We start from the raw sequence: 24,320 nt of genomic DNA, 5'->3' as shown, positions 1-24,320 counted from the left end.
GTATTACATTTCACCTTCTAACAGTATCAGCTGGCCCAATCTGTGCAAACAACATTCCCTGTATCATGATACCACCTTGCTCTTATTATTATTTATTATTATTATTATTAGCCATATGGTGCAAGGAAGCCTCAAGCTTATGCTACCCCAGCCAAAAAAAAAAAAAAAATTCTTAATTACCCAGAGAGTGTGTCAGAAGTAGAAGGGCCAAGAATGAGAAGAATGATGATATCCAGCTAAGGACCCTGGGTGTGCCAAGCCCATACTCACCAGATGTGAGCCTCTAGATGCGTGGGTTATTTTAACAAGGCAAGTAGGGTCCATTTCTTCATGAGCTTCTTGTTACACTCTCTGCCTCAGTGCAAAACAAAGTGTATTTTGATTCGTCTGACCACATGACTTTTGTCCATTGTTCTGCTGTCCAATTATGACATTGGCACCACTTCAAGCAGATTTTTCTCTTTTCTCTGAAACTGGCTTCCAAAATGGCAGACAACTGTCAATACTCAATTTCTTCATTTCTCTGCACATGGTATGGGTTGAAATAGGTGCAGTTCTGGGCTTGGTTAAATTCAGATGTAATTTGCTGCACACTGGTTGTTATATTTTTCCGTACAGTCCTTTAATTATGATAGCCTTGCTCTTGAAGTATTGTTTTTCTGCCACATTTGTGCCTTTGAGATGTTAAATAACTGATTGCTTTCCAGTGTTATTAAAAGCCTTTGAGATGCATGCTTTTGAGAAACCAGTGATATATTTCGTTTTTTGAATTTTGGCTCCTGCTAAACATGCACCTGCAGTAGGACCTTTTTTCAAAGGCTGATAGATCATACATTTTCCTCATTCTGGCTTCAGAATGCAACAGTCATTCAACCTGCAGTCTTTATGCTCAGTAAGGCAACACATCATCACCCCACGTCACAATTTTCTTTGCATCTATTTGTATTTCTACTGTCTGTGACTGTGTTAATTCAAGGGTTCATATTTTATGGTCACTGTTGTATTATCTACCCTCAGGGGCTCACATCTGGTGAGTATGGGCTTGGCACACCCAGGGTCCTGGGTTTGACAAGCCCTTTTTTTTTTTTTTTGCCTGGTTGCAGCATAAGCCTCAGGCTTTCTTGCACCATATGACTAATAATAATAATAATAATCATCATCCTATACCTGGACATTTTCTGTTTCCTGTTTTTTTTTAAACAATCCTAGATCTTCTAAGGTTATTTCTTTTATATTTCCCAGTTTATTACTATTTTCATTTTCCTGTTCTCTGTTAATATTATCATCTGTTTGATGTTCTTCATTCCATAATAACATAAATATTTTATCCATTCTTTTTTTTTGGGGTAAGTTTATTCTTAATCGATCCTTATATATTGAATGCCACTTTTTGAATACTTTGAAGCCTCTTCGTTGTGGTTCAGTAATTTCATGTTCCGATGCTTTAACATATTTACTCCAGTCTTATCTATGAATTTTTCTTGAGGATGCTCTTATCTGGGAATGTAGGTTTGTATATTTGTATAATTGTTTATATTCTTACTCTATGGATAAATTCTACATATTTTTCTATCAATTAATAGTTTCGGATCATCTGTCCAAGTTCTAAGCCATTTTATATTTTTCTGTGATTGAAATCCCAAGAATTCTTTGGCTGTGTATTGTATGGCCTCTAATATTTTTTAAATCAATTTTTATATTGTTTATGGTTAAATATTTTCTTTAAAAGAAAAAAGGAAAAATTAGTTTATTGTTATACTCTGTATATGGCACGCGTGCGTACACACACACACACACCAAACAATAACAACAGTAAAATATGTATGCTGTTTACATTTCTGGATTGTTACTGAATCCAGTAGAGAGGTTTTTTCAGGACTGTATTCATTTACAGCAATTAACTAGCCAGCATTTTTGTGCTGTCACCTCCACTGATAGTGTGATGCAGTCATGGTAAACTGCAATCAGTGGCACTTGATATCTTCCTGAAACATTGTTCCAAGCAAAGTCATTATTATTGCTCTTATGTTATTTCTTCCTGATTGGGGGTTCCACCTCATGACAGGTATTGCTACCAAGTACATAGGGTGGTTGTTGTTATATCTGGTGTTACTGTTGGTTGAGGAACTCTCTGACTATCTTACATGTGTTCAAGATTGCAACTTTCTGTAGTTCCATGTAGGTGTTTGCTGGGAGACCTATTGCTGCCAGGCTGTTATGTAGGTTCTTTGGCACCAGACCTGTGGTTGACACAATGATTGGGATGGTCGTCACTTGTTGCATATGCCACATCTCTTTGATCTCTTGTCTTAGATTCATGTACTTCCTGATTTTTTTCCCCATGGGCTTTCTGCAGGTTGCCAGTGTCGGGTACTACTATGTCAATCAGATAGGTAACCTTTTCCTTTTTCTCCATAAGGGTTATGTCCAGTCTGTTGTGTGGGATTGTCTTTTCCATTATTATGGCACGGTCCCAGTACAGCTTGTGGGTTGGGGTCTCTAGTACTGCCTGGGGTTTGTACTTGTGGTATGGTACATTTTCTTCGATCAACTGATATTTCCTTGCTAGCTTCTGATGTATTATCCTGGCTACTTGGTCGTGTCTATGAGTGTACTCAGTCTGGGTGATCACCTTTCACCCTGTGGTGATGTGTTAGATCATTTCTGAAGCCAGGTGGCATCGTCAACATGTATTATCTGACATTCCAGGCTCCTTTGCGATGTATTTTCTATAGTTTCTGGTGTTGATTACCTGGTCTTGGATGGCCAGCATGAATCCTTCAGTCTCGGGGAAGAGCGTCCCGCTTGTGAGCCATGCATTGGAAGCAATTTTATCTGTGATCTTAATTGAGATCATTGTAGTGTCTGCCCTGGAATGTCTTCTCTGCCCATCTTTCTAGCTTTGTTTATGCCTCCTGGTTGGAAGGGGACTCCTTGCTTAGATTGAGCAGAGTATATTGCTTGTCTACCTTCCTTATGGCCTGGTGGAGTGCTGCTGTGTTTCTGGAAGTAATCGCTGTCTTCTGTTGCCCGATGAGGTCTATAAGGCTCCTTCCTCTTTCTTTCTGAGCAATTGTCAGTCTCTCCAAGGCTGACCAGGTGGTGGTGTTGGCAGCACTTGATCATCATTGTCCCTGTCTTTCTCATGATATCCTCCAGCCCGGTATTTGTCCAATCTATGACTCTGAAGGAGTATGTTAGCACTGGGACTGCATAGGTGTTTATGGCTTTAACCGTGTTCCCTCCATTCAGCCTTGCTTTCAGGAGGCTTCTGAGTCTCTGATGATATTTTTTGGTCAGGCAGGCCTTAATTTCCTTGTGCTGTAACTGCTTGAGCCTGCATCAACCCCAAGTATTTATAGGCCTTTCCCTCTGCCACGGCTTCAATCTCTTTACGAGTCTGCAGCTGGTAGTTTCAGTTGACTAATTTTCCCTGGTGCAATCCGTGGGTCTTGCATTTGTCTAGACCAAATTCCATCCTAATATCATTGCTGAATTCTTTGGTGATCTGGAGTAGTTGCTGGAGTTGCTTCTTGGTTGCCATGTAGAGTTTTTTGCCATCCATGTACATCAGATGGGTGAGGATGTACAGGTTTTTCCTTCCTTCTTTGAAGTTAAATCCATACTTGCTGCTGTTGAGCATGGTGGATAGTGGGTTAAGTGCTAGATAGAACCATAGTGGGCTCGGAGCATCTCCCTGAAAGATTCTTCTCCTGATGGGGATTGGGGATTGGCCTGGTTGTGATGTTGACCCTAATGGTGGTACTCCATTTTGCTCATTTCTCCTAGGAAGTTTGTCACTATTGGATTGACTTTGTAGATGTTCAGCACCTCTATTAGCCTAGCTATGAGGCACGGAGTCGAAGGCCTTGTGGTAATCGATGTAGGCTGTGTACATGTTGCAGCACGTCTTGTAGCTTGCTTTATTATTATTATTATTATTATTATTATTATTATTATTATTATGGGTATGGTGCAAGGAAGCCTAAGGCTTTTGCTGCACCAGCCAAAAAAAAAAAAAAAAAAAAAATTCTGAGTTACCCTGAGAAGAGAGAGAGAGGTAGAAGGGAATCACCAAAGAAGAGAAGAATGATGATATCCTTCTTATTGTTTCTTTTAAGTGCCAAGTAGGAATGAAAATTTTATCTCATCTCATTTTCTTAACTTAACTGAACATAATTTCTGTAAGATGGGTTGGGGAAGTATAAGAATATTCTTGCCCTTGTAAAAAACAGGAGCAAGAGTATTTAGCACAACTATTTTACTACTAGAGAAAACTTGGTCATGCATCTCTTATGGCTGGTCATGTGATGTTAGCTTGCAGTGGATTTTACTAATAGTGATTGACAGCAGGGCATTGCCTGTTCCTGCTGCTCCTGTAACCTTAGTCAGTGTCATATATCAATGTCTACCACTTGTTTTAAGAGATTTCATTTGATTCCTTTCGATGATTGGAGGAATTTCTCACATCCTCTTCATTCAAGGCTGTTGTTACAGATTGCAGTATGATAGTGCACTCTTATTCTGAAATAGAAAAGTGCCTTCTCCATGTTGTTTCCACAGCACACTAATGTGCCGTGGAAATGCAAAAAAAAAATAAATAAATAAATCCAAGTTTTATAATAAAAATTAATTCAAATATAAAATTTGTTTATTTACGCTGCACCAATTCCAGCAGTCAGTGTGTGATCACATTTTGATTCCTAGTACTAGATCTGTTCACCTTTATTCGGCCATTCTTATCACTTGAGGGTCTCTCCCAGGCACCCTGCAGTAGTATAAGTGCAACTTGTAAGCAGCAGAATAAGAAATTTCCTTTGTGTTTTTAAAGTACTTTTTGTGCTTTTATATCTCTAAAACATCATATTCAATTAATTTGTATAGAACAGGTATTTTAAATTAACTGTAATAGTACATTTTAGAAGTAACTTTAAAGAAATTATTAGCGATGGATAAATTTTTAGTGAAAGGAAATCAGAAGAGGCAAATTGATAACAATGAGTTGGAGAAAATGACAAACACAAAAACGAGCAACCATCAACATCAAAAAAGAAGAAAACATGTCGTAAATATGATGATGATTATTTGGGGATGGGATTTTCATATGCTGGTACCCAAGATTGTCCTCAACTTTTGTGTGGCATGTGGTTTAAAAATTGTCGAATGACTCAATGGTGCCGAGTAAATTGCAGAGTTATTTTTCTGTGAAACCTGAGAATTTATCATCCAAAACTGTGGAGTATTTTAAAAGACTGCTGGCCTCTACTAGAAATCAAGTTACAGAATTTTATAATATGGCTAAAATATCTGATAAAGCACAAGAAGCCAGCTATTTAGTAGCCAAACTGGTGGCAAAAAAAAAAAAAAAAAAAAAAAAAGAAATCTCACCCGATTGCAGAAAGTCTGATTTTACCAGCATGTTGGGTAATCGTGAAAAGTATTTTGGGAGAGAAAACTAAAAAAAAAAAAAAAAAATGACAGTACCACTTTCGAGCAGTACAATTAGCAGGCGTATAAAAGAAATGTCCAATGATACTGAAGGATAATTTGTTCGAAATATTAATAATTTTGGACAACTGTTTGCATTGCAAGTAGATAATTCTACAGATATTAGCAGAAAAGCCCAATTAATAGCAATTGTCAGGTTTATCGAAAACGACACAATTATTATTACCATATTTCTTTGATTCTAAGACGCCATTGATTGTAAGATGTACCTTAATTTCAGAAAAAAAACTTTGATTCTAAGAAAAAATAAATAAAACACTAAAATAAATCTAACAAATATTTTTATTCTAATAGAATTCAATTTACTAACAACAATAGTACTGGTATTTATCAGTAGGCATGTTATTCATCACTTCTGAATCTTCTGAGCCATCGTTATCTTCATTATTCCATAATATATCATCTTCTCAGCCATCGAGAGTGCTGGTGATGCAACATTTTTTTAAATGAGTGCTTTACTATTCTTTCTGGGATCAACTTTCAAGCTGTTGATATCCATTCTGCCAATTTTTTTGCTGGCGCTTTCTTAATTTTTCCGGAAGGTGTCAGCAGAAGGTTGTCAGTCAACAGCCAGGATTCATATTCCTTTCTGAAGTAATCCTTAAATGGTTTGTTGACTGAAATGTTGAGTGGCTGCAGTTGGCTAGTCATGCCATCAGGAATCACAGCCAAGTCACTACGTTTTTGCACAATTTTATTTTTTACACACTTTTGGACAAATGTCCACGAAATGCATCAAGTACTGGCATGCTAGGTGGATTACGAAGACTTCCAGACGTCTATTCCACACAACATTTAGCCAGTCTTCCATAAGCTCTGCCAACATTCATCCATTTTTTGTCCATGCACAGTAACATCTTTGGGAAAAATTTCATTCTTTGGTATGGTTTTTCTATTTAAAATTAAATATGGCGGCAACTTTCGACCATCAGCGGTGATGCATAGCATCACAGTGATATGCTGCTTTCATAGCACATGCTTATAATCTTGATTTCTTTAGCACCTTTAGCGTTGACTGTGTAATTTTGAGGCATATCGAAGAAGACTGGGGTTTCATCAGCATTTCCAATTTGACTAAACTTATAGTTTCTTTTTTTCCTTAATTTCATTACCTGTCGCTGAAAGTTAATCAGCTTCTGTTGAAAGGCTGCTACGGAGGTGCCAGATAAGCTGTGTGCTGTGCTCTAGATATTTGATTGGGTTAGAAGGGAACTGTGGCATCAGAATCCTGATGCCACAGTTCCTGTTATTGTACTCATCAGTTAAGGCATTCAGGACACCCATATATACCATCAAGACATATGTATTTCTTTATCATCACTTCACTGAAGTGATGATAAATGAAAGTGTTACATGAAACCTCAGAAATTTGCAACCTTTATACTCAATTTTAAGCCTTTTCTAACTGTGTTATAAAATCATATTATAGTGTGAGTATGTTTAGACAAGTATGAAAAAAAAGCTACATCAAGTATCACAAAAGACAGCAGGTTTCCTACCCCCCTGATCTAACCTCAAGTGCCACGTCAATAACAAAGAATTCCAGACTAGTAGCATTCTTACAAAATAGCCACAAAGATTCTGAGTTGAAGAAAACAATATAGAGTGATGGGGATTACTGGAAGGTTTTCATAGTATATTATGATTAATATCAAAGTCCAGGCTGCTGAAGTGATTGGCAAGACACTGATGAAACCTGTGAAGTAATGGCAAACGTGATGGCTGAAGAAAAGTGATTGATATTGTTCCCCTGTAAAATAGCACTGCTCATCATAGAAGTAGAGATGTGGCTGAAAACATAAAGCAACAATTATTGTTATAGGTTTGACAGAATCCTTACTTGTGAGCTGCAAACTGATTAATTCACAAGTATGAATTTACCTAATCTTGTGTTTGTTGAATATAAGGCAAATGGGAAAGCCCATGATATTTTGTGCTGCCATCACATACAGAAGCTATTTTCAAAGTTATTAACTTTGAAATATGACTGATGCAAAGAAGCCATATGCATTCAGGCCATTGCACTGGAAACAAAATTGACTCACTGGGTGCATAGTTAATCATTCTTTTCTCAGGACATACTTACAGATCTAAAACAGACACATGAGGAAGCTATCTTTGATATCCACATTCCATGTCTACGAGAAAATGTGTTTGATGATCACAAAACTGGAGCAATGGGATAAATGCCTTAGTCATGTTCTGATCTATACTCTTTTTATGACATCACAGTCAAGTCAGACAAAGACCCTCAAACCACTGCAAATGAATACCTCTCTTGAAGAGAGTTATTCATTCGCAGTGGTTTGAGGTTTTTATGATTACCTCTCTTGATGAAAGGTATTCATAAAAACTTTCCTGAACCATACAACATTTAGTGGATAAGAAATTCTTTCCAATGTGCAGACATTTCCAAATAACCTCTCAACTTGAGAAGAACTGCACTTGAAACTCACTTCATATGGTTTCTCCAAGAACAGAAGCTGATACTTTGATAGAACAAAGTATTTAATTATCTTCGCTGGTTGGCAATAAAACAAAACAAAAAATATCCTATTATTGTCATGGAATTGTATTTCTATCTTAAGTTCACCAACATCAAGCCAGATATCTGTATACTACTATCAGGTTGCAAACAGTTCCACTCATTGACTGAACATTTCTTTGTTTCCAGTATGTATTGTATATAAATTTAATGGTTATAATTTTATATTTAGCTGTCAGTCCTGATGAAACATGCAAATTTCTGTACATTTTTGGCTTACCTTATAGCTGTTTAGTTTGTACTTGGAAGTTTAATCTTAAAATTCAACTGTTTATGACAACTGATTCCAGTACACTGTGGAAGGGAGGGGATATGCTGGTAAGGCTGAGGTTTTGAAAATGGTATGTAAAGGCTTTAAGTTTGGGAAATACTGGGCTGCGGGATTTCATCATTGCTGACGTGAATACACCCAACTTTTTTGAGAAATTAATATTCACGTGAGAGTGAGAAAGGAAACTGAGCTGATTGAAGCACATAAACTATGGACCAAAATTATGCTTGCATCCTCCTTGTGTGTGACTTCTAATTACCTTATGCATAGAAAGAGATGATGAAATAGATACAGAAATCACCAGTAGTTGTACACCACAAGGAAAAATGTGATTAAATAGCTCTAAGGGTTGTTATTAGTAATGTAAAAAGCAATGAAATGCAAAATTTAATTTGTCTTTATAGTAACACCAGGAGTATTATTAATAAATTAAGCAAATTTCAGCTTTTGATGAGGTCAGCTAATGCTAATATGGTAAGGGTCACTGAGATGCAGTGCCATCCAGTGATGGGGGATAAAGAATTTCATTGTGGTAAATATTGTTCTGGAGAGAGAGTGTTGGGGTGGTGATCGTACTTCTCAAAAGATACACAATGGCAACCCAACTGTTCCCAGAGTATGAACTTGATCATACTCTGGAACAGTTGTTGACACTATACAGTCTTAACAGCAATGTTGAAACTGTGTAGTGTAAGATTACTTGCAGAAAAGAGCAGATGTAGTGGTAGTATATTCAAGGCCAAATGATTTTGAAAAATATGTCTCTTTAGAGGCAACTTTGAATGGATAAGCATTTGTCTTGTTATGGGCAACTTTAACTCTACTTCTTATAGATTGGAAACCATGGACCAGCAATGCACTATGCAGGATTTTTTTTTTTTTTTAACAATGTGGATGATTGTTATTTAATCCAAAATGTCAGAGAAAGTACAGAAGGAGAGGGAAAGGAGCTCTTAATATCCTTGATCTGATTCTCACCAATAATTCAAACTACATCAAAAACATGATAGTACTAAAGCCAATCGCTTGTTTTAAGGACCACGATATCTTATAATGGGATAATGTCTAAAGAAATTTCTGTGGCCAAAGAAAAAGTGGAGCGCTTCAATTTCAGTTGAGAGGATTATAGTGGAGTGAGGTATTTCTTAGACTCAAAATCAAATAGACAACTATATGCTGTTGGATATGAGTTCTAATATGTGAAATATTCAGCAGATTTGTTCTTGTTGCCACAAATGCATTCGTACCAGTGGAGAATTTCCACAAGAGAAAGATGACAGTGAAAAACTGTCAAAACCTCAGCCTTACCAGCATATGCCCTCCCTTCCACAGTGTACTGGAATCAGTTGTCATAAACAGTTGAATTTTAAGATTAAACTTCCAAGTACAAACTACAACAGCTATAAGGTAAGCCAAAAATGTACAGAAATTTGCATGTTTTATCAGGACCGACAGCTAAATATAAAATTATAACCATTAAATTTATATACAATACATACTGGAAACAAAGAAAGCCCAGCAGCCAAAGTGTTAAAGAAGATTTGATACAGAAGTGGCCCCAACCCTGATCTCTGAGGGACTCCACTTAACCAATGGGCCACCCCTCAGGATGTCCATTTATGACTACTCTGTTTCTTATCTTTTAAAGATAGGAAACATTCCTGCATTCCTGCAAAGGGAATGCAGGAATTACTTGCAAACTAAAGAGAGTGGATTTGAGGGTCTAGGATGAAAAACACTTAGTGGTTATGAGTCAGTCAGATGTGAAATTTTCCATGCAGGGTTGAACAGGCAACTTGGAAAGCACATCGTATTTTGTGTACAACGTATAGGAACTCTGTAAGTAGAGAAAAGGATGTTATTATTCCTTTGTATAAGAAGATGATAGACTGGATTAAAATATTGTGTTCAGGTCTGGAGGCCACACTTTAAGAAAAACACAGACCTTCTAGATGGGGCATCTAGATTGGTGAGGAGTCCTAATTGATATCTAAGTGAAATACAGCTTAGGAAGTGTGGACTGTGTAAAGCTTGGCAACTAGACATTGGGAGGGGGGGGCTGATAGATGTATATAATACCCTGAAGGGAGTAGCCACGTGGGCAGGAGTAGCAGTGCGTAGCACACGCTTCTTGATTAGACCGGGGTTCGAGCCTGTGACCACCAAATACAGAGGATGTGGAAAGGTCAGGGAATGACCACTGCATATCCCCGGAGCAATATGGCCTTAGTTGCCGATGCTCCTAAAACCCAAATAACAACAACAGCCCTGAAGGGAATCAATAAATGAACAAGGGAAGTATATTTTAACTGGCAAAAGACAGAAGAACCAGGGGCACAAATACAAAATTTTGAGGAATAGCAGAAGGCTAGATCTCATAAAGTTTACTTTTGAGCAGTGTTGTTGACCAATGGAATGAAATGGAACAATGGTTAGGGTTAATAGTTTGGTCCAAAATGGAATTGGATAGGCACTTTTTGGCAACAGGAAAGGTATGAATGATATGGGTTTTTCTTTTCTTTTTTTTTTGCAGAAAAAGCTTACTGTTGGAGATGAAAAGTGCTCGGCTCTTGGGATGGAACCTGAATTTGCAGTTTCCCTGTTGATTCTGTCTTTACGAAACAAATTTTTTCTATTAACTAGGATTAATCAACCAAGTTTGTTCGTTTTAAGTTATTTGTATCCACAATGATCACTGTATACTCTTTATTACTCTTAAAAGCTGAAAACTGGTTAGTTGCATCATTCCATCTGTTCCATCTGTCTTTATCACAGAATATATTTCCGGTCTTCTTTACAGTTGAATCTCCCAGTAAGACTACTTCCTGTGAAACCAAAGCATTGTTCACTAAAAGATCTGTTTTTGAGGTCAGACTCAGGAGGGTGTTGCTCAGTATAGAATCAGATACTTAGGTCTCTGTCAAGCCTCCAAGTTTGAATTTTTTCTGGGACATCAACTCACATTCTCAAAGACATGATCTCACCTAATTGTACGCCCAGTTGTAATTGAAGGGAGTGCAACAAAAGATTGTGGCATTCCCTTAAATTACAACTGGGAAAGTTTTCCATGCATGTGACAGTGAGTACAAAGAAAAAGGCAGTTATTCACAGGTGAATGATACTACAATTTTAGTATGCCACTAAGCCAGAACTGCTTAGGCATAGTTCCAGAAATGTTTTAATCCAATTAGACATTTATTGCATCAAGCTAAATGATTGAGGTATCATTCCGTCACCATTCAGTACTGCAATTTAGTATTAGCCAAATAGTTCAAGGAAGCCAAAGGCTTTTGACGCAATGGCAAAAAAAAAAAATAATAAAATAAGAGAGAACTAATTATGCACTTCCCTCCTCATGAAGGTAACTATCAAGTTGAATTTTGAATTTCTTCAAACTGTCACCTCAACTACCTGCAGGAGGCAGCTTGTTCCAGTAATCAGCGACTCACTGACTAAGAGAATACTTCCTACAATCTAGTCTAAACCTCTTTCCCTGTAACTTGAATTTATGGCCTCTAGTTCTGGAATTCTTTATAACAGTGAAAATTCTGCCTTTCTTCATTTTTGTAACCCCTCTCAAAGCCTTATAAACCTCATTCAGGTCCCCTCTGAGGTGCCTGGTTGCCAAACTCTGTAGCCCACATAACCAGAGTCTTTCTTTGTATGGTCTCCCTTTTGCTGATCTCACCATGCAAGTTGCTCATCTTTGGACCTTAACAAGGAGTTCAATTTTTTTTTTTTTCAGATGAGGGTTTCCATACTTGGACAGCATTCCAAATGCAGTCTTCCAATTGCCTTATACAATGATATTATGACCTCCCTATCTCTATTGAGCAATATTTGATAAATCATTGATAGGACACCATGGGCTTTCCTGGCTGCCTGTTTGCACTGCTCAGAAAAATTCATATTTATCCATAGGCATAACACCCAGATACCTTTATTCCTCTTCTGTTTTTAATTCAATGCCACCAAGCGTATAATTTATTTTTGGGTTGCTGTTTCCCAAAGTGTTAAGACCTTGCATTTTACTGCATTAAAACTTAAAGCTGTCACTTTTCTGACTGTTCTTGAAGCCTGTTCAAGTCATCCTGAAGGAGTACTTGGCACTGATCATTAATGACCCTACCAATCTGTATGTTGTCTGCAAATTTTGATATCATGCCTTCTATTCAATGTCTTTTATTTTTTTATTTATTTATTTATTTTTATGTGAACCACAAACACGAGAGGTATTAGAACCTATAGTACTTAGTACCGTGCTTGGGTTAAAGGTTGAGAAGACGAAAGAAGATATTTGTTGACATTGGACTTGAGCTTCTGTAGATTGTAATTTTCAGGAAATACGTATGAAGGAAGGTTGTTCCAGAAAACGGCAGTTGAATGAATAAATGAGGAAGATGAAAAGTTGGTTCTGTGGGTTTGAAGTTGGACAGTAAATGGATGTTGGCTGGTGGCGGCACGTGTTGGGACTGTTTTGAAAGCGAGAGTGGGAATTATAGAAGCCAATTCAGAAGAACAGTGCCCATGGAAGTATCTGTAAAAGAGGCATGCAGCAGAAACAGTGCATCTATGAGAAAGCGAGTGGAGAGACTCTGTTAGAGATGAGTCATTAATTAACCTAACTGCCCTCTTCTGAATGGAATCAAGAGGCCTGAGAGAGGTTTTGGGGGCACCACCCCAAATGTGGGAACAATATTCCATGGCAGGGCAGATTTGCGATTTATACAGAGTGAGCAGCTGTTTGGAAGAAAAGTAACGCCGAGAGCGAAAGAGAAAACCAAGTTTTTTAGATGCAGAAGAAGCAATATTTGTAATGTGCTTGTGCCAAGAGAGATTAGAAGTCAGTGTAATCCCCAAAAGAGATATATCCTTTTGCCTAGAAATTGGAGTGTCACTAAAGATAAGCATAGGAGCAGAAGAATCCTTTTTGCGAGATATAAGACAAGACTGAGTTTTAGAAGGGTTGAAATCAACTAAGTTGTCTTTTCCCCACTGGAGAATTACCTGAAGATCGGCATTTAAGGAATTGGTAGCAGATTTTCGAGAAGTTGAAGCTGATTGAGCAGGACAAGATTTCTCAAAACGGAAAGTTCAATGCAATGTGCTATCATCGGCAAAACTATGGATAGGATTTCGAGTCAATGGAAGAAGGTCATTGATATACAAGAGGAAAAGAGTGGGGGAAAGAACTGAACCTTGGGGGACACCGGCATTAGTGGAGAAGTTAGAAGACAGAGAGCCATCTACCATTACCCTCAGTGAGCGATCAGAGAGAAAACTGGATAACCAATTACTAAAAACAGTTGGCAAACCATAAGATGGAAGCTTGTTTAGAAGACCTTTATGCCAAACACGATCAAAAGCCTTTGAGATGTCAAGAGCAACTACTTGTGTTTCACCGAACCTTTCCATTGAAGTAGTCCATAAATGAGTAACATAAGCCAGGATATCAACAGTGGATCGACACTGACGGAATCCATACTGGTGATCGTTGATCAGACGGAAGGTTTCTAGGTAGTTTAAGAGTTGGCGGTTAATTAATTTCTCCATTACTTTAGAAAGAGTAGAAGTAATTGCAATGGGACGATAATTGGATGGGAGGGATTAGTCACCCTTTTTAGGAACTGGCTGGATATGAGCAAATTTCCAAGCAGAAGGAAAAATACCTTTGGAATAAGAAAGTGAAAAAAGGCGGCAAAGAATAGGAGTAAGTTCAGGAGCACAGATTTTGAGAACAAGTGGAGAAATACCATCAGAACCTGGAGCTTTCTTAGCATCAAGATTCATCAAAATCCTTCTGATATCCTTTTGACGGAAGACCACAGGAGGCATTGAATGGACCGTGTTGGGAATGGTGGGAGGTGTTTTACCAAGTTCACTAATACATGAGCTGGAAGAAAAATGGGATGCTAGCAGGTCAGCTTTATCCTTGGCTGAAGTGACAACAGAACCATCTGGTTTGGACAGAGGTGGAAGCAGAGATGGGCAAAAGTTGCGGCCAGTAGCTTTGGCAAGAGACCAGAATGCTCGGCTACCATTAGGGCAAGAAGCAGGTTTTCTACTCTTAGCCTGTTCAAACTCTAGTTTGGACTGATTAATAACTGCTTTACAATTGTTGCGAGCTTTGGTGTAGGCAGAAAATGAAACTGAAGAATTAGAAACAAACAAGCCAATTACGATATGCAACATTCTTCTCTTGAACAGCCTTAGCACTTTTATGATATTCAGAAATAACAGTTTTCCAAGAATCGATCCTTGGGGAACTCCTCTTCCGACATTACACCATCTGAAGAATATCCATTAATCACAACCATCTGCCTTCTGCCCTGCAACCACCCAGCAGTCCATCTTAGAATCTTTCCAGTAATCCCAACATGTTCCAGGTTATACAGTAACCTGTTATGAGGGACCGAATCAAATGCTTTGTTAAAATCCAAATAAATTATGTTCAGATTGTTCCAACATCCAGCTCACGAGCTTGATGTTGGGAACAATTTCAAAATAACTTATTAGGTTAGTTAAAAATGATTTAAATAGCTTACTAGGTTAGTTAAACATGATTTTCCTTTAACAAAACTATGTTGTGTATTCTTCAGAATGCCATTTCTTTCTAAATGTCCCTTTATTGCACTCTTAATCATTGCCTCTGAGATTTTTCATACCACTGAATTGGGATTAACCAGTCTGTAGTTACCAACTTCACTCTTAGAACTGCCTTTACATATTGGCAATAAATTTGCATTCTCCAGTCCAATGGAATCTCTCCCGAGTCCAAAAATCCCCTTCTAATTGATCTCAATGTTACAATATACTCTCTGGTGGCTTCCCTCAAAAGTACTGTGTATTATGTAGTCAACTCTATGAGTCTTACTTGCCTTTATGCTCAAATATTTTTCTAATAAACAGTCATCTGCAATTTTGAAATCGCAAATTTTATATAGCTTAGCCTCATTTGCACAGCCTCTTCTGAGCATTACGTACAATGAGGACAAGTCACACGTCAGACAGTTTTTGTCTTTCTGGAGACCGTACCATTAGCTGTTATCTAAATCTAGAGTGCCTAGTCTTGTTTTGTGGGTGTTTGTATTTCAACTAGTATTGAATGTAATGTATAGTATATATGATGGTGTATTATGTATTGTATGTTATATATAATGTAATGAATAGTATGTTATTTGAATATATATGTGCATAATTTATATTATTTTCTTACAGTTATTTATGTGTGTTAATGGATGGTAAGTGTACCAATAGTGTTTGTATGATGTTACCACATATAACAAATAAAGAACTTTCATTTTTTTTAGTATTTTTTTTTTTCTCTTAAGAATAAGACTGAACATTTCTGTGATCATCTTTTACTTATTCTTTATTAGGTTCATGCAGTGGTTGGAGTCCTTTCTGATGATACAGATCCCATGGTTACGGTAATGAAATTGGAAAAGGCACCTCAGGAAACATATGCAGATATTGGAGGACTTGATCAGCAGATTCAAGAAATAAAGGCCAGTAAAATTTCTATTTTTGGTGAAGGTAAAGAAAGCCCACACAGGAAGCAAGCAAAAGTTTGATGAAATTTACCAGTAAAAGTACTTTGCCATAATGGCATTTGTATTGTTGCTAGCTCAGTAAACATACCAGTAGGTGTTATCGGTCACGAGTAGAAATTGAATTCCATCGGAGATTGAAACCCTCCCAAAGTGGAGGGGGTAACCTGACCTTTTTTCTTTAGTGGTGGACTAGTGGATAAACTGTTTATTAAGAAAAAAAAAAAAAAAAAAGTCAAAGGTAAAGGAAGCCCACACGAGGAGCACGGCGAACTTCAAAAACGTTTACTGGTGAAACTATGCTACGAACATTTTTTACGATGCCAGAACTTCCAATATGACTCTGTTCGTCATTTGATTAGTGATTCTAATGAAAAAAGGTCAGGTACCCCCCCCCCTCCACTTTGGGAGGATTTCAAGCTCCCATGGGATTCAACTTCTACTCCAAACTCATAACATCCACCGTCTGTTTACTGAGCGAACAACAATACAAATGCTGTTACGGTAAAGTACTTTTGCCGGTAAATTTCATTGAACTTTTGCATGCTTCTCGTGTGGGTTTTCTTTACCCTAGCCTAATTTTTCTCTAATTAACTTTGTTTAGTGATTATTTCACTCTACTCTTTCACTCTGCTCTTAACACTTTTATGAGTGTTTCCCAAATGTGTGTGCTTGCTATAGTGAATTTTGGTAAGAGTGTGCTCTGTGAAACAAGTTTCAACCTATAATAATATTATAGGTTGAAGTTTCATAAAAAAACATTTTTTTGTTTTGGTTTGACTTTGATTGCTCATGATTAAAGTAAAATTATTGTAAAAAATTATACCATAATCTAAAAAAAAAATTTTTAAAAATTACAAAATTCTAAAAAAAAACCCACTAAATTTGCTTTTTTTTTTTTTTTTTTTTTTTGAAGCAATAATATCGACCAGTGCAATACCACCACTTTGCTTATTGGAGGCTTGAAGTGGTGAAACCCATGTTTAGTCTCTAGAGCAAAGTTTCCGGCATTCCCCCCATACTTCTCTTTCAACCCTAACCCAAACACGGTACTAAGTACTATAGGTTCTAATACCTCTCGTGTTTGGGGTTCACATAAAAAAAAAAAAAAAAATTCCCTGTGTGTGTGGCCTAATATAGCTGAGTGTTCAGGAGCAAGAGGGTGGTAGCACACATACTTTGAGTGGACCATTCAAGCCTACATGACTGCTAAATATGATTAATGATTGTATTTGTGGTTTATGTAAACTCCTCCGACCTGGGTCATGCCAAAGCATAAAGAAGAATATCTATTTATGTATCACTTAATTTGTTTGTGACAATCATGGTCACTTTTATGAAAGCAAAGCCTTTTCTCTTTCCTTTGACAGTAGTCACTTCTTTATGTGAACCCCACATCAACACATAGTGATTGCTGCCACTTAGTGGGTCTTTTATCTACAGCTTATTAATGCATGAAGGGTTCTGCTGATAATTATATTGAGTATTGCTTTCTTTTGTTGCCTCTCTAACGTGCTGGTGTAGGAAACAGTCAATCAATAATCCACAAAAGCCTTGCTATTGTGTGAGTGATCAACTCACAAGGTTTAATCAATATCTGAAAAGTGAAATCGCCTATTATAAAGACTATAGGCCTAACGACTGTGTTGTTTCCAGTCATTAGGCCTATATAGCACATTCCTATCCTCATTTTTGCTTTTCCACTGCTTTAGATTTTTTGTGTGCTTCTGAAGCAAGAGTTTAATCCTCCTCCTGTCATTTCTGTACACATTATACTCATATTCAAATTCTGAATCTCTTATAATTGAGCGACACTGCATCTCTGATATCCCCACAATTTTCTGCATTTTATGATTTGATCAGTACTTCAAATTAATCAAATTTATTTACTATGCTCTTAGCATTAGTGTACATACTAGTATACCTCCAACTGTTTTTTACTCCTTATCACCTGCTTTCCAGGTTGCTTGTGAAAGTGGTTCTTGCACTGATAGCAGTGCAAGAACCAGCAAAATTCTTCCAGCAAAATATTGCACAGCTGTGACAAAGTTAAAGGAAGAGGATTTTGTTACTAAATTGCTCTTTCCAGCATATCCCACACATTTTCAATAGGATTGTGATCAGGTGAATGTGAGGAGTAGGGTAGATGGTGGAAATTTGTGTCACGTTCTCCAAGTCATTCTTGCTCTATTCTGGCACAATGCGCTGTCGCATTGACATCCATGAAGGCCATCACCTTTGGAATAAAATTGTAACGTTGCAGGGTAGTAAGTACATTAGATCTGATACAAAATTCAGGTACTCTGTGGATGACATTTGACTTTCCAAGAGTATCGATAGACCCAGTCCATGCCAACAAAACATTCCCCATACCATGATACCACCTCTAGATGATTGACTTGTCTTAACAAGGCAAGCAGGATCTATCACTTTGTGAGCTTCTCACCACACACTCTACCTACCATCATTGCAATGTGTCTGACCTCATCACTTTCTTCCATTGTTCCACTGTCCAATTACAATGTTCTCAGCACCACTGCAAGCGAAGTTTTCTGTTTTTTCTCTGAAACAATTTTCTTCCAAATAGGCAGACAAATGCCAATGTCTAATTTCTTCAATTTCCTATTCCTGGTATGGGTTGAAATAGGACAGTTCTGGGCTTAGCTGATTCAGATGTTATTTGCTGCATGCTGAATGTTCTATTTTTTCCATATAATTCTCCTTAGAGTGTAACAGCTTAGCTCTTGAAGTATTTTTTCCTGCCACATTTGTGCTGTGCATTTTGGAAGACCTCTCGCTTTCCAGTCATTATAAACCTTTGAGATGGATGCTTTTGAGAAAGCAGTTGTCTTTCCTTTCTTGAATCATGGCTCCTGCTAAATGTAATAGGTCTTGCCTTGATAGGTCATGTGTTTTCTCCATTCCGGCTTACTTTCCAGGTTTCTGTATATATCATTGATGAAAGCATGAGATTACTGTTATCCAAATGAAGAAAACACTGCAGTTACAAATGTTATACATTAACCTTTGGAACTATTTCAGTTTTTTTAATTTAACATCAGCCTTAAGAACAAAGAAAAAAAAATTTCTAATGTATGTGTTGCAGGGCATATTATAAACAGCCATGTATTATAGTAAAAATGCTTCTATATGTGGAAAGTAACAAAAGCTTAATATAAAAATAATTAACTGCTCACTTAAGCCTACAATATAGAAAATTTTAATAAATTTAGAAGAATTAAGCCATTTTTCAGTCTGCCATTTCCAGATCTTCCTCCTGTGGCTTAGAACAAATTAAAAAATAAAGTTAACAGCCTCTTTCACTTCAGGGTCTATTCATTACTCTGCTCCTGTTCTTCTGGAGACTTTCTTTGGATGCTAGTGTAGTCAGGCCCAAGTTTACCTGAGTACACGATTAGGAAGGCTTGTGTAATAGTGTATCTAATCTTGTTTACAAGATTAGTTCACTTGTATATTGTCATTTTTCAGGCCAACTGACTAATTTATGTGGGCGTTTTTGAAGTAGCATATCTTTGTTACTATTGTTTATCACTTTCTCAACATTTGTATCATCAGCAAACTTTGACATCAAACCTGACTTCATTATCATCATTAACAATTATCAAAAACAGTAAGAGACCCACTGCCAAACCCTATGGATCTCCACTGAAGATCTTGGTCCAGTCAGAATAATAGCCTTTTTTTCCACCATAGCATCTTTCTGTCAGTAGCACATTGTTCCAGTTTGTACAAGGTTTGGTAGTTAAGTTTTGGGACTGAGTCAGTTTAAAAAAAAAACAAGTTCTTAGGATTAAAAAAGCTTTAATGATTTTCAAAGCGCTTGAATTGACCACCGATTCCCATTTATTTTGCCATTTTTTTTTTAAATGTCCTCCTCTATACCAGTGGTCCAAATCTCAAATTGCATGCGGGCCGAACACATGATCTGAAAGCAGTTGACGGGCTGGAATTTTTTTAACAAAATGAGAGTGAATATATATATATATATATTGCACTGTATTTACCCCTAATGTACGGATACCACCCCTTTATAACCTGGTGTTATGCGTGTGTGGTGTGTTGCGTGTAAGTTTATAATAAGTTTGGAAATTTTACTTTTAAAATTTAATTTGCCTCGAACATAGTTTAATTGTAAATTTATTTCGATAATGTTCAATTGTATTTTCTACAATGTTTTTCTCTATACTTACTTTTTATTTCTCAAACTTATATTTTTCTCCTTCTCTCCCTGGCTAAAATTATGACTCTTTCTTTTGGTTAAATTTTCTTTTCTATTTTTTTTAGATGCCCAGTCACTTACTAAATATTTATTAAAACGTACATAAACGATAATAATAATAACGCAAAGGAAAAAATTCAAATTTTTATTTATTTTCTATCTGAAATCTAAAGGTTGGTACCTGCAAGAAATTTCTGTTGGTTACACTTTGTAATTCAAACGTATTGACAGCTAAATATTAAATTTTCAGACTGAAATTTATTTCAAATAATTCTAATATGTTGAATTAACCACTAAATAATTTACTTTTAACTTAAACTAAAAATAAACAAATTATAAAAACTTTCCAAGTGGGACAAAACTTCAGAATAAATAATGAATGACAACCTATTCTCTTTCTTTTATTTATTAAATTTTTCTTCGACACATACAGAAAAAATACATATGTTTGTATGTAAATAATTAAACTTCTTTATTTCTTACTACAACTTGACACTTGGTGGCGTTTCGATTCTGATAAAGTTTGTAGCCTTGGAGAAAAATTACTAGAAACTATCTTCATCACGGATTGTAGATGCTCATCGGTCAATCAGGTTCTTTTCTTAGACTTATTAATTTTCAACGGAAAAAAAAAACTGCTCACATATAAATGTACTCCCAAACAAAGCGATTATTCTTATTGCAAAAATTCGTAACTGAGGGTATTTATCTTTTGATAAGTACGAATAAAAGTTAATCAAATCTGTATCTTCAAATCTTTGAATAAGATTTATATCACACTGTAAATTAATTAGCTCCATTTGTAGATTTTCTGGTGTGTTATTCACATTCGTTTTTAATCGTAATGAAAATAATGTAAAAAATTCTTCAAATTCTTGTTGTAATAATGCTATTTTTCTTGCATATTCTTGAGATTTTTCATTTGAAATAATAGGGCAGGATTTAAGATGTAGGAAATATACGAAATTTTTTGATTCCAGTTGTTTCCCTTAATTGCACTTTAAACTTTAAAAGCGCTTTAATACAAGCATACATGTCAGTGATAAGTTTATTCTTTCCTTGCAGCTCTTTATTGAGAATACTTAAATGGCCAGTTAAGTCAACAAAAAATGCTAATTCTGTTATCCATGTATCATTATGTAGCTCATCGATGGTTTTATTTTTTTGTGTCATGAAAATTTTGATTTTATTTATTAAATCAGAAAACCGTTTTAATATGGCTCTTCGACTTAACCACCTCACCTCGTTATAATAAATCATTTCTCCGTACTCACTTTCAATTTCTTTAAGCAATGCAACAAATTCTTGATGATTCAGAGCTCGTCCATGGATAAAGTTTACTGTTTTAGTTACTGTTTTCATAACATTATCCATCTGCCAACTTTTGGCACAAAGTGCTTCTTGATGAATAATGCAGTGTACAGTAATACCCCGACTTACGCGAACTCGGAGTTACGCGGTTCTTGATTTTTTTCGTTTGGCAACGCTGCCGCCCACTATCTTCAAGGTCGTTTTTCATATGTTATCGATATACGGTGCGACGGCGGAGAATGAGAGCGAAAGATGAACAAAATTCAACTTTGCTGCTTTTATGTTTTTTATATCAGTGAAGGGGAAACACATTTCACCATAATAACGTAAAAACCAACACAATTCCAGCTATCGGTATAATCGCAAATGCAATTAGATCGAGTTTACTACCAGTTTATAACAGATTTCACTAGCAGAAACGCAACTGGATTTTTATTGTTTTATGGTAGTAACCCCTAGAAATGTGAGGTGTTAATAGTGTATCTCTGCCTTTATGGTGTTGTTTATTCAGTTGCTACATGCGCGCAGCTTTGTTTATGCGTATCAAGCGTGCCTCCTCGTTTTGTAATTGTGCTTTATTCCCTAAAAATGAGTAAAATACTTAATTAAAAGGTGTGAAAAGGAAGCGTCCTGGTGAAGACACTGCAGATTCAGAGAGAAAAAGAAAAGCAATTATCGATAAACAGAGGCGGACTGGGTCAAAAATTCTTACCCGGGAAAATTTATAGTGGCCTCATACTATGGTTTATGGCCAAAATCACACTGGCACACCGGGGTTTCCCCAGTAAGGCTCATGGCCAGTCCACCTCTGTTGATAGAGAAAAAATATGAAATTGTGAAACGCTTTGAGCAAAATGAAAGACCATGTAATATTGCACGTGCTACAGGCCTAAATGAAGCAACGGCGAAAAGCACATGACAATTGCAAACTTGACAGGTTGAAAATTGAAAAGGGCTCAATTGTAAAGGGCTTAAAAATTTTAGAAAACATAGACTCCAACGAAGAACGCGTTATAGCTACAAAGCAAGGAATAAAAAAAATTATTAGCTTGCTATGAAGAAATTCTGCGTGAAAAAAAGAACGTGCTGTGTCGTCAGACGAATTTGTTAGATTTTATGAAGCCATCGACATCGAAATAACTTTTTTACGTAAGTCATTTGTTTTTTTTTAATACAAATTTTGTATTAATATGTATAAAGAACTGCAATTTTATTAATATTTTTCTTCTAAACTAGTGTTTTTGTTAGTCCTTGGTCCCAATTAAGCAAAATTTATATGTATTTATATGCAAAGTTGTACCCCGACTTACGCGAATTCGACTTAAGCGATTTTCTTCGGACCCACCTATCGCGTAACTTCGGGGTATTACTGTATAGTGGGGCGCCTCCATAGCCAGGTGGGAAGGAGCAGCAGTGCGTAGCACATGCTTCTTGATTAGACCGGGGTTCGAGCCCGTCACCACCAAATACGGAGTATGCGGAAAGGTCGAGGAATGACCACCGCATATCCCGGAGCAATATGGCCTTAGTTGCTAATGCTCCTTAAAACCAAAAAACAAACAAACAAACTGTATAGTGAAAAAATTATTCTGAAATTTTTCTTCTTTCACTATATTTCTTAATTTTACTGCTATTCCATTTTTTTTACCAACCATTTTATCCCAACTTAATTTATATTTATCTATTACAGTTTTTATTTCAGAAAAAATATCCTGTGCACCAGTTTTAACTTTCATAGGAATTATTTCCAATAATTCCTCAATTACTTCAAAATCATCAGTAACACCTCATACGAAAATGGCAAGTTGTGCTATATCTGTGATGTCAGTACTCTCATCAACTGCTATTGAGAATGCTGCAAAATCTATACTTTTTTCTTTTAACTGACATTGTAAATCACTAGCGATTTCGTTAATACGTTGCGCTACTGTGTTGGCTGACAAACTACTATTTTTAAATAATTGTTGTTTGTCAGGACAAAGAAGTTCAGCAGACTTAATCAAACAATCTTTAAGGAGTTCGCCATCAGTAAATGGTTTTGATCGTTTTGCAATGATGTGTGCAAGAGCAAAACTTGCGTGAACTGTTGCTTCACTGGATTTATTTGCTTCAGCAAAAAAATTTTGTTGTCGTTGTAAGCCAGATTTCAGAAACTGTAACTTTTCTTCCCTCAATTTGCCTTCCAACATTTAAAATTTTTCTTTATGATTCGTTTCGTAATGGCGACGTAAATTGTATTCTTTTGGAACTGATATTCCCTTATTACAAATAAAACAATTTTATTGCGCACAACACCACAAAAGTACATAATTTCCCATTTATCTTGAAAAACACGTCCTTCTTCATCCACTTTTCTTTTACTCTTTGTTAAAGACATGGCTTGCAGTTTAATCTCTTAATTAAAATCACTATTATAATTTTATTTGCAACTTTAATTTAACAAGATGAATTTTCGTATGAAAGCAATGCTCAAAAGTTATGCACAATTCTAAGTGATAGGTATTGATATAATGTAGATCTAACAACAAGCACAAATAAACAGGTTTTACAAGCCGTACGTTAGTTTGTCTCCATCTATATAGCAATATGAACTGCACAGCTGTGTATCCAGCTAACCAACTAGTGACTGACTCAAGGAAAATATATATCAGAAGTACCAACTCAATAGAAAAAATCGGAAACACCAGAATATTGAAGTGCCACCAACTGTCGGCTGGCGAACTAAGTTTACTGATTGTACTGACATGGGAAGTTCTCCCACCTTACCCCAGTCATGTGACCTGGCATACAAGCATACTGTGACAAAGACAAAAACCCCAACCTATTCATTCTATCTCTTTTTCCTTCAATAGCAGTCGTGCACATAAGCTCAGTCTATGTCTCTAAAACTATAAG

General features: G+C 36.5%; 1 protein-coding gene across 3 annotated transcripts in view; it reads left to right on the top strand.

Annotated features, from left to right (window-relative positions):
- The window catches only part of Rpt2 (26S proteasome regulatory subunit Rpt2), a 213,944-nt gene that overhangs the window by 102,867 nt on the left and 86,757 nt on the right, over positions 1-24,320 (top strand). For all 3 annotated transcript variants that reach the window (XM_090376630.1, XM_090376629.1, XM_090376628.1), the window contains exon 6: positions 15,704-15,832. In XM_090376630.1, coding sequence (XP_090232756.1) covers positions 15,704-15,832 — 129 coding nt within the window. The remainder of the gene's footprint in view (positions 1-15,703; positions 15,833-24,320) is intronic.

The sequence above is a fragment of the Mastigoproctus giganteus genome, chromosome 6 (genome assembly GCF_048544385.1).
Source record: "Mastigoproctus giganteus isolate SK-2022 chromosome 6, ASM4854438v1, whole genome shotgun sequence".
Lineage (NCBI taxonomy): Eukaryota > Metazoa > Arthropoda > Arachnida > Uropygi > Thelyphonidae > Mastigoproctus > Mastigoproctus giganteus.
This window is presented reverse-complemented; position numbering and strand designations above follow the sequence as displayed.